This window comes from Lutjanus erythropterus, chromosome 20 (assembly GCF_056507025.1).
Source record: "Lutjanus erythropterus isolate fLutEry1 chromosome 20, fLutEry1.hap2, whole genome shotgun sequence".
Lineage (NCBI taxonomy): Eukaryota > Metazoa > Chordata > Actinopteri > Lutjaniformes > Lutjanidae > Lutjanus > Lutjanus erythropterus.
In genome coordinates this window covers 34,677,780-34,690,000 of record NC_139336.1, presented here as the reverse complement: position 1 = coordinate 34,690,000, position 12,221 = coordinate 34,677,780, and the positions used below count along the sequence as shown (strand labels likewise).

Here is a 12,221-nt window from a genome sequence, read left to right as displayed (position 1 = left end):
AAGACTTTGAACCTGCAAGAAAAAGAAATAATAACAATGATAACGATGAAAAAAATAAATAAATAAATGAAAAATAAAAAATAAATAAGTCAAGCCTGACCAGTACTGGACTTTGGGGCCTGGTGCTGATACTGATGATTAAAAAATATTCTGATGTTGATGTATCAACCGATATTCTTCATACGAAAGATAATATACAGAATTTAGAAAATAAAGAAACACTTTTGCTATGACCCCTCACACGTGTTAATCACATAGAGAAGGTGGGATATTTTAGAGTTTAATAATAAAAGTTACTGACCGAAAAATCTGCATCATGTTCTGAAAAAAAGTCACAACTAACTTTGTTTGGACTTTATTTTAAAATTATTTGTTAATTAATTTTAATTATTAAAAAGGTTTAGGCAAGGAAACTGCTCATGTTTAAGAACTATCAAAGGTCAGAAATCCTTTCTGCCAATGATCGTTGAGACGACTAATACTAGCCAATCACAGCACGGCAATAGTAGCCAATCACAGCGCATTACGGTGGGACAAGGCGGAACAGTCTAGAGGGGGGAATTTGACGCATTAATACTACACTACCCAGAGCCCCCCGCGTTGAGCCATGTTGTAGGAAATCCGCTTGCGGCGGATTATTGTAATCCGACAGCGGGTCTGGACGACACATCGGATCACGACAGAGCAGCGGAGCGGGCGGCCTGTGACAGATGCAGCTCGTCTGAGAATAAAGGGATAAAGTTGAGATATGATCTGACGCACTGCCGCTCGCTGCTCCTGAACGCATCATCAGCGGTGCCCTGTCCGGCGGCCCGTTTCCTGAGTCTGGACCCGTCTGACAGTCACTGACAGCGGCTGGCTGAGCATCGCCGCACTGCAGAGCACCGCACAGCGCAAAAGAGACGCTTTAATCTGTTAGACGCTCAGATCTGTCCCGGTCAGGTTAAAGTCCGGCTCGGCTCGGCTCGGCTCGGTCTGTCTGCAGGGCGAAGCGCTGCTGCCGCCGCTGCCGCTTCTGCCGCGGACACACCAGCAGCTAGCGCGGCTAGCTCACTGCAGCTAGCCTGCTAGCTAGGAAGGAATTTCTCAAGTTTAGTAGGAATTTAGCAAATTCACCGAGCCGCAGCCACACGGAGGGAGGATGTCGGCCAAAGAGCAGAACAAACTCTCCACCATTGAACGACCCATTAAAGGTTTGTCACATTTATTTCTTTATTTTCTCCTCTCGGTGCAGGAAGTTAACGGTCAGAGCTAACTGAGCTAGCAGAGCTAAACAGCTTCACGCACCGCTGGACGTCACTCAGCCCCGCGAACACTTCATTTACTCCGAGTGTGTGTGTGTGTGTGTGTGTGTGTGTGTGTGTGTGTGTGTGTGTGTGTGTGTGTGTGTGTGTGTGTGTGTGTGTTTTATTTTCTCACACACATCCTGTCCCTCACCAACACACCGAGACAGCAGCACCGCTAACAGCTAACCTGTTAGCTCTGTAGCTTAGCTGTCCGGGGTGCCAGATGTCAGCTATGCATTTGACATTCAACTGTTAACGTCCACACACACACAGACACACACACACACAGGTCAGGTTCACCTGGCTCCTGTCTCCATGTAGGAGTTATATGATTGTATTTGTTTGCTCTGTAACGTCGTGTGCTCAAACATTAATGGTTTGGATGTAAATGCAGCGCTGCAGTGCTGTAATGAATGCTGGAGGTGTGTGTGTGTGTGTGTGTGTGTGTGTATTGGCCTCGTTACAACACAACCCCTCCCTTTCCAACAGCTGTTTTTTTTTTTGTTTTTCAAAAAAATGACTTATTAAAGACAAGAAACAATTTATTAGACCAACTTTAGTAAAGCTGCAAATAACGATTATTTCTAGAGCTGCAACGATTCATCAAATTTTAATAGACTATTAAATTACTCACCAACTACTCTGATAATAGATTAATCTTATTAAGTCTATTTTCAATAAAAATGTCCAAGTTTTCTGATTCCAGTTGGGAATTTTGACTGATCTTGCAATTGTGATATGATTTGCGATATTAGATATTTAGAGATAATTTTTACGTTATTATTCTTATTTTGATTGACACACGCTAGAAATGACTGTGGTGTGATTTTTGTTTTTATTGTAGGAATTTGTACCTGTGTATCTGTCTGTAGAATCTGATGTGTAGGACAGGACGTCTCTTCCTCAACACATTCATTCATTTAAGTTTTTTGACACATGATGCACCTGCTGCGATTTGAAAACTGCAGAAGGCCATATTGTGATGTTGATAAAAGTTTGACTCGTGCAGCCCTACATTCCAGTTTCTTCAGTGTGAATATTTTCTGTTTTCTTTACTACTACTCCATTTGTGGACGTCATCTTGGAAGATAACTGTGACATGTTTGGACCTATTTTTCAAGTAACAATATTGTGACATTAATTAATCAAGTCATTGTTTTGAGTTCCATAATTGATTAATCTGTTCATTATTTTCTCAATTAATTGATTATTTGTTTGATCCATTAAATGTCAGAAGATGGTGAAAAATGTTCTTCCTAAAGTCAACGTTACGTCCTTAAGTGTCTCGTTTTTTTCTCCACAGTCAAAAGATAAATGATTAATTAATTATCTAAATAGTTTGCAGTTAATTGTTGCAGCTTTAATCGGTTATGGAAGTTGTTTGCAGAGATCGCGCTGCGTCAGTCATGTGAGGAGGAGCCAATCACTTTCCTTCAACGCTACAGATTTATTTGTCCATCTTACGAGCCTGATTTATTTTGACTAATTGGTGAAGAACAACGAGGAAAAGATAAGCTCTCAGCTGTAGTTTTCTTTCTTTCTTTCTTCTTTTTTTTTTTTTTTTTTTTTTTTTACAGTGAATGTGAACATTTTGAAAGCATTGAATTTCGTGTCTGCGTCTGCCAGTGGGCCGTCGCGACAAGAGCAGATGGAATAATACAAAATCAGGTAGAAATAAAGAGTTTAAAACTATCAGCATATCAGATACCTGCAATAATCGAACATCCCTGTCCCAAAGATTCTCTCATCTCAGTGTGAAGATTTTAGGTTTTTCTCTGTTTCACTATAAAGTGAATATTTTTGGGATTTGCACACCTGGTGGGACAAAGTGAGACATTCAAAGACATCACTGTGGACGAGTATGACAAGTTTTTTTACAGACCAACGATCAGGTGACTAATTGTGAAAATCATCAGATTAATATATAGTGGAATAATCTTCAGTTGTAGCCATAAATGCCACACTTGTGCAGCTCATCCTGGTGTGTTTTCACATGCACTCACACACACTCACACACACTCCTGACAGGTGGTTGGAAGGATTTATTCTGGCATTTTTGTGACACTGGTGTTGCACCAAATTCTGTGACCCATCAGATTGTGTGACCCAATTAGACATTTCTGTTTTATTCCCACTGATGATACTTTTTCTTCACGCTTTTTCCTGATGGCAGCTGTTGCCAGATGTGATCAGGTCACTTATTTTAAACTGTCTGTACAGCAGCGTTGTCACAATACTGCAATTTCTAATTTTGATTCAGTACCCTTAAAAATATCAATACCATTTTTGATATCACCGACATTGAGAGCCTAAAAATTCAGATGTTCATTTAAAGATTGATAGAACGAGGCATGACAGCGGATATAGCAAGTGAGATTAATCAGTTGATAATTTTTTCAATTGATCGATTAATTAACAGTCACAATCTTGTCAGTTGAAAAATACATATGTCTGTGTGCTCCACATGTTTTAACACATATTTCAAGTTGTTTCTGTAACTATTATTTTTCATTATAAATCAATCTGTTGATCATTTTCTCTATTAATCAGTTAGTTGTTTGGTTCATTAAATGATGAAAAATGTCCAACATGACGTCCTCAAATGTCTTGTTTTGTCCACAACTCAAAGACATTCAGCTTACTGTCAGAGAGGAGGAAAGAAACCAGAAAATATTCACATTTGAGAAGCTGAAATCAGAGATTTACAAATTTAGTGGCAATTAATTTAAATAAGCGATTAATAATGAATCGTTGTCATGGTGATGTCCGTTATATCTGGTTCCCTCTCTTCGTCTGAGTCTTTCTCAGGTGTGCATTAACTATATTAACTTTTTTTAAATGATAAAAATGTGAAATAATTATTATCAGCCGAACCCTCCACCCTGATTTTAAGAGATAAGATCTTTTAGGCCAGCGCTGCGCAGGCGTGTACAGTTCCTGCTCAGGGACCACAGAATGTGTTGAACCACAGCTGTCAACGTGGTTCGTTCTCTCTTAGTGCTGCGAAGGCATCATGTTCAGAAGTACCATCAAAATGAAGTGTATCATAAAGTGTGACTTGAAGAAATGATTAATTTAGACCCAGAATTTGTTTCTCGATCCACTCAGAGAAGTAATTCTGCAGTTTTGGACTCTGAGAGGGCTGCAGAACCTCAGAGTCACTCAAATCAGGCAGAATAAAACCCATCAGTTAATAAAAATACTTTAAACTGATGTTTTTTCTAGGTACAGTACACGAGTATTTGTGGTGAGAGAGACGTTCATGTGTCAGTCTATTTATTTATAATACTTCCTGCAGAGTGATGTGACTCGCAGCAGATTTTCTGTCACTCTCAAACACAGCGACGTGTTCTATAAAGTTCTTGTATGAGAGATCATCCTGTCAGACGGAGTTCAGTCCAGTCAGCCACAGCTGGACGATGTAATGTAACTGTAATTACTGCAGCAGCACGACTGGCTGTTGATCACACAGTACAATAGATCCTGTGACTGGAGGCTACTGATTAAGTAAGTTTTAAATGTCATCTATCCGACTCTCCTGATAGAAACGGAGAGACTGTGGACAGAAATGGAGACATGGAGAAAAAGCTTTCTGGTATCAGAATCAGTATCAGGAACTAAAACCTGGCATCAGAACAAGGGCTGCACAATTAATTTCATTTTATTGAAATCGCAGTATGGCTTCCTGCAATCTTCAAATTGCAGGAGGTTTAATATTTGTTAAAGGCAAAATGTGGCAAAAAACTTTTAAATTAATAAATTCATTTGGTGCAGATTCCTGCAAAAAATAAAATCACACCTTAGTCATTTTAACATGTTTTTCAATCAAAACAAGAATAATTATGTAAAAATGATCCTTACCTCTAATATCACAAATCATATTGCAAATGCAGTATCAGTCAAAATAACTGCAATTATTATATTATTATTTTTTCAAAATCGATCAGCCCTACATTGGTTCCAAAACTACATTTCCAAAGGAATCGTTCAGAAATTTTGCACCTGCATTATGACTGTTGAGCTAATGTTAGCTTAGCAGAATCAGAATAGTTCAGATCCAGACGATACACAACCTGAAGTATGATTGTTGTTATTGCTCCTTTGAGTGTAAAATGTTGTTAATAACTGTTAGATAAACATGATTCGGGACATTTAAGTGAAAGTTTTTTAGCATTTATTGTGGTGTTTCCCTCGATGACCCGTGTCACTTTTTCAAACATAATATCCAGACAAAATATAGTCTCCACCTTCAGCCAACACCGTTTCAGTATTTATTTAGGCAGCAGGTTTGGTGTGTTGTGAGTTGTGTGTTGTGAGTTGTGTGTTGTGTGTTGTGTGTTGTGTGTCTCTGGGTGAAGGGCAGCCACGTATAATAGGCTCAGTGGGTTAGGAAGGCTTAGGAGTGTAAAGCTGCAGGAGAGCGTCACATCATTAAAGCTGCCCTCTTAAGGCTGCTGGTCAGTCAGGAAGTCACCACACACACACACACACACACACACACACACACACACACACACACACACACACAGAGTAAGGACTAGGTGTTGTTTGGTTTTATTCTCTTTGTCCCCCCATTTCCCTGTGAGACTGGATCATAAACTGTCCTCGCAGGTCCACAGTGAAAACCTGCGTGAGCCACAGTAGAATTAAATACAGTAGAGCTGCAGCGATCAGCTGATTCATTGATTGTTTGATTGACAGAATATTAGTTGGCAGCTATATTGTTGAATAATTGTTTGTCATTTTTTTTTTAGCAAAAATATCAAATGTTTCCTGCTTCCATCTTCTTAAATGTGAGGATTTGCTGCTTTTCTTCATCACTTATGAGAATAGATGAAGGGTCTTTGGAGTCTTTATTTATTGATTCATGGTTTGGTCTGTAAAATGTCAGAAAATGGTGACATATCGAGTTTTCAAAAGCTGGTGTCCTCAAATATCGTCTTATGTCCAAAACTCAGAGATATTCAGTTTATTGTCATAAGAGGAGTAAAGAAACCAGAAAATATTCATATTTGAGAAACAGAAATCAGAGAATTTTGACATTTCTTATTCAAAATAACAATTTATTGATTATCCAAAATATTTGGCGATTAATTTAATAAAGTATTAATCTTTGTAGCTGTAGTTAGGTGCAGTCCTACTGTACAGATTATGAGATTATGATTACAATCCTGTCAGAACTTTGGCTGGGATGCTCCAGTACAAAATAACAGTAGAGTAGAATAAAAAAAAAAAAAGATACGATAAAATGTGCATTTCAAACATAAAATATACAATATTATCTTTGGGTTATGGACAGGACAAGACATTTGAGGATGTCATCTTGGACTTGGGAAAACAGTGACCAAAATTTTTTTTTTTTTACCATTTTCTGACATTTTTAGACCAAACAACAATGAAATCGACAGTGAAAGTAATTGTTACAGGAAAGACATCTGGAGCATGCAGCCGTGTATAGACGTACCCAATAAAGTGGTGCAAGAATGTGATGAAGATAATAAAGTCCTCTAAACAAATAAAGGACCAGTGATTCAGGATGTAATAGAAGGACCATAATGCTGCTAAATAAATAAATAAACCAGTTATTTGTTTATAATCATTAGTCAAGTTTAAAACCAAAAATCTTTTGTTCAGCTGCTCACATTTTCACAATTTTATCAACCAAAATGGCCTTAATTAAGTAAAATTAATTAGAATTGTTGTCAACTCAATTTTCTGTCAATTGTGTGATGAGTGGAGTGAATATTTTAAGATAACGAGTCCTCCTGATGGTTCAAGTTCATCACTGGTGCCCTTTTTACTGACTGACACTGCAGCAGCATCCTGTGTGTGTGTGTGTGTGTGTGTGTGTGTGTGTGTGTGTGTGTGTGTGCGTGTGCGTGTGTGTGTGTGTGTGTGTGTGTGTGTGTGTGTGTGTGTGTGTGTGTGTGTGTGAGATCTGCTCTGGCCTTTTGGCTTAGTTACTGATGGTAATCGAATCAGTCCTGCCATTTGCATCGGCTGGCATGTGTAATGATTCTGTCCTCATTCATGATTGATGGAGTTGGACCTGAGCATGGAGCACATTCACTGGCCTGTCGAGGGCCCCAGGACAGAGCTCCGCCCTGGGCCCTGGGTCATAAAACCAACAAATATTAATAATGAAGCAGACTAATAGAAAGTCAGACTTCAGACTACAGGCAGTAACATGTTACTGACTCATGTTACAATAATCTTAACATCAGAGCTGCAACAAGGAATCAAATAATCGATTATGAAATTAATCATAAATTATTTCAATCAGTTAATTGGGTAGAGCATGTTTTTTAAAGAAAAAAAAAGTCAAAATTCTCTTAAATGTGAGTATTTTCTGGTTTCTTTAATCCTTTATGACACTGCAGTGAATATGTTTGGTTTGTAGACAAAGTAAGACGTTTTAGGACGTCGTCTTGGACATTTTCTGACATTTTACAGGCCATTTTTTCTTTCTGTTTGATATGATTTTTGATGTTTTTCTTTTTTCAAACTGTTAATGTGGTTTTGGTACAAAAAACCAAAATTGCACAGTACAAAGTACGTATTAATTAGTCAATTATTCAGTTAGTCAATGATAACTGATTCATTTCAGTCCAGAAAAATTGGCAAAAACTCTGGTTCTGGCTTCCCAAGTCTGACTATTACTGATTTTATTTGTCATGTAAGACAGATTTAGACAAAACAAGCTGAAGACATGACGCAGTTCAGTAAAAAGACACAGCTGAGTTTTATTTTAGTCAGTATGATCCATTGAAATCAATGCTAACTATGGCTTTGTTTACATGGACAGTATTTCTGCAGTTTGATCGAAGTCATTCTGATTAGAAGTTCCAATTTAACTGTTTGAATGCAAACTAAATAAAGTGTTCAGATCTGATCATGTGTTCACATGCCCAAAAACATCAATCAGATTAGATCTTTTTCAACAAGTGAAAACTCATTCTGTGAAGCTGTGAAGCCGTGAAGCGTCTAATCTGCTGGAAATATACCAGAAGAAGAAGAAAAAAAGAAGTGGTTCCATTTTTCCAACTGTCAGTAAACAAACAAGTGTTTCTGCCAGGTGATTCTCGAGATGAACCCACATCGTATCCTGGGAACAATATTTGGATCTTTAAAGGACCAGTAAACACAGCAGACCAATCAGTGAGGTGAACCACAGACTGTCTGTTACATGGCTTAAAATCCTACACGGCTGCAACTTAGATTGTTTTCATACGCAGTTAATTGGTTGATTATTTTCTCGATAAATCGATTAGTTGTTAGCCTATAAAATTAGAGAAAGTGGTGACAAATGTCAATCAGTGTTTCTCAAAGTCCAAGATGGCGTCCTCAAATATCTTGTTTTGTCCACGTTTCAGATTTTTTCATAAAAAGACTCAAAAACACTCAAGTTTCATCACTGTGATCTCTAGAGCTGCAACGATTAATCACTTAATTGTTTATAAATCGCCTGTTAAAATAATCGCCAGCTGTTTTGATAATCGATTAATCATTTTGAGCTTGCCCAGTATGAATATTTTATGGTTTTCTCTGTTCTCTTGGACAGTCAACTGAATTTCTTTGAGTTGTTGACAAGTTGTTGGACACCATGTTTTTCACCATTTACTGACATTTTATGGTTCAAACAACTAATCAATTAATCGAGAAAACAATCGTCAGATGAAGTCAATAATGAAAGTAATTGCAGTCCAGATGATCTCACAAGCAGTCATCTCTCTCTCTCTCTCTCTCTCTCACACACACACACACACGCACACACACACACACACACACACACACACACACACCCCTACATGCTGTGATGTACAGAAAGTATTTCAGAGGACGTTTGTGTGGACAGACACTCTCTCCCAATCCAGTGGTCTAGTTTAGTGTGCAGCTCTGAAACCAAACCAGGTCGCACACATTCAGCCAATCATGTGTCTCCTGGAGTCCTGAACTGGTTCATCAGTCACTCAGTTTGTCACCAGCAGAGGAAACCAGCCAGTCAACACAGACGTGAGCGTGATCGGACAGGATGATGTAGCCGATGATTAGGACGCCAGTATCTTGTTTCTGAAGAGGAAAACAAACCCAGAGTTGTGAAACGAGGCGTCACAGACCGCTGGAGGAAGTGGTATTCAAATAATCTACAACAGACACGCACTGTTCCTCCCAGTGGCTGGAGGGACGCACAAAAACTTTATAATAACTGAGCCAACTCGCTCATTGCAACAGCTTCCAGTGTAATCAGCTTAAGTAAACTCAAACGGGGACAGAAACTTCCACCTGCCAAGTAAATGGTTCATTTATAGCAGATAAGTCACTTAAAGTCTCCCACAACTTTAAGAAATCCTAACATTTTAATCCCACTGTTTAATACAGCTCATCGTTGAACTTTGTCCCTGTTGGCCACCGTACCACCTGTGGCCTGGAGCCAGTCAAATATAAGCAAAACAAGATGAGAGTGTATCAACCAACCGGGCTTCGTTTCTGTTTCTGCTGCTCTGCACAGACGTTTCTCTGGATGGTTAACTCGCAAACATCAGCAGCACAAACACAATATATGACCAACAGAGAGAAACAAACAAACATCATCTGTGACTGTGTTTGACAGGACGCTGAGGTCACATGTGTGGAGAAAAGGGGAATTAAAAAAAACTTACTTACCTACAGCAGCACACCGTGTGACTTTCAATTCACATATTTATTTTACCGATAAAAGTAAAAAAAAAAAAAAGAGAAAATAAAAAACTGTAAGCACTTTACTCAATCGATCATTGGTAACATGGTAATTGTAATTTAAAAAAACAAATATTTTTCCAAAAGCATTTTTTCTTCTGCAATCAAAGCTTTGTTTCTGCAGCAACATGTTGCATATTCTCTGACAGTGTTGCAGCATAGAAGGATGTAAAGGCCAACATATTAAACATATATATCAAAATAAACCCTTTCAGACTTCATGTTTTGGATTATTGGACTATAATACAGAATCTCTGCATCAGTTTAATAGACAGAAGAGTGTCTGTTTATATATACCCTGATGTACTGTAATACCTTTATACTGTCCAAGCCTAGTCTAAAATACATAAAATACAAAACACATACATAGGTAATTTACTGACTATAGAGAATACAACCACACTCCAAATAATCTGAACTATCCCTTTAACTATCAGCCACAGTTGAATAAATTGAAATAGTGAAGTTGACAGTCACCAGCTCCTACAGCTCGTTAAGACCTTTAATAAAGTCAGTCAGGATTAAAGTTTCACCCCTTCAGATCACAGTTTGAATATGAAAACATTTGCAGGACGTCTTCCTCCAGATCTACCGTTCGTCTCTCTGTGAGACGGCGGTGTTTTCCAGGAATTAAGCTGTGTGGTATTTCCTCCAGGGGCTGGTTTGTGCTGCCAAACTGTTATCCTTTGTCTTCAGGTCGAGCCTCAACATGTCGTCATGGTCTGTACGAGGAACTTCTGAAACTGATCTGCTGCCGTATTCACAAACATTCTGAGAAAACTCTCAGAGCTCCGAACTCAGCCTGAAAACAGGTTCAGGAAAACTGTCATGGCAGTTCAGAGCAGGAAGGGACAGAAACTTTGATCTTAGTGAGGAGGTGATGCATTCAGAAGTGTGACTGGGTGATTCTATAAAAGTGACTTACAAAATTAGAAAGACGTATTTGCACAGTAGTCTGTCTACATGCTCGCAGTTCAGGGTTCAACATTCATAGTTTTTCTTCACTTGCCCGGAGTCAGAAATCTACTCACTCAAAGTCAATTTTTACTCACCCCTGTAAAATCTGTTGTATTTATTAGCGGTTATTAAATACAAGAAAGACTAAAGTTAATTGTTACGTTACGTCTATAATATGTACATCCCAGTTTCTCAAAGTCTGAAGTGTCTACTTTTTTCTACTAAGAGGGTGTACATGAAAGATTTCACAACCAGGATTACCCATGTCATGATTTTTAGAAAGAGACACTAGTTTGGAATTTTTAAAATATTTTTTAAATGTATTTTTTGGCACTTTTAGCACCACAAGTCGATTGTCTTTTAACTCCATCGTGTTTGAGACAAATTAGACATCTCTACGGCCGATATGTCCAAAACTCACAACAACTCACACCAAAACTATTTAGATGAATAAACAGCTCTACGGGGAAGAGAAAAAATATGTATTTTTGAGTTTGATGTGGATTGTCCCTTTAAGTTTGATCATTAGACCTGCTATGCCATGTTTATAACAAGTTATGTTGACATTCAGTGTTTCATTCAGGGGCTTTTTATCTTCACCAGGATCTGCTCTTATCTGTAAGGGGAAATTCCTAGTAAATGTTATAATTCTAAGAATTTTTTTTGAAGCTCGTCACAATGAGCAACTCTTTGTACTCGGCAGCTTTATGAATATGACCCCTGACTGCTGAATTAAAAAAGGAAAACATTTAGTCTCCAGTACAGCTCTGGGATATCACTGACTGCTGCTGACCTTCAAATGTAGGGCAGTCTGTGTAATGGGCGGTTTTGAAGTCATTATGGACTGCTATCAGCTGTCTTCACATTCAGACACAATTTTACACTCTGTTGAGTTTTTGTTGGTTTGGAGCAGATCAGAGGTTACAGGTGGGCCACAGGGCTGACCAGTGTTTGAAAAACACACTACTGGGCCACTTAAAGGGTCAGTAACCTCAAAATCAATACACACTTTCCCCTGACCTGTAGTGCTTCTTATCCATCTAGATTGTTTTGGAAAGTACTTCCAGTAGATTCTTAAGTAGTTCCAGTACTGCTGCAGAAAGAAAGTACTTTCTATTAGAGATAAAGTAGTTCTGGTACATATGAAAATAGTTGCAGTAGATTGTACTGCAGAAAGAAAGTAGTTTCTGTTAGAGACAAAGTAGTTCTGGTAGGTTCTAAAGTAGTTCCAGTAGTTGATTC

General features: G+C 38.4%; 1 protein-coding gene across 3 annotated transcripts in view; it reads left to right on the top strand.

Annotated features, from left to right (window-relative positions):
• Positions 1-581: 581 nt before the first annotated feature.
• ppp3ccb (protein phosphatase 3, catalytic subunit, gamma isozyme, b) overlaps positions 582-12,221 on the top strand; it is a 36,819-nt gene continuing 25,179 nt past the window's right edge. For all 3 annotated transcript variants that reach the window (XM_084745465.1, XM_084745464.1, XM_084745463.1), the window contains exon 1: positions 582-1,193. In XM_084745465.1, coding sequence (XP_084601591.1) covers positions 1,142-1,193 — 52 coding nt within the window. In that variant the 5' untranslated portion in view covers positions 582-1,141. The remainder of the gene's footprint in view (positions 1,194-12,221) is intronic.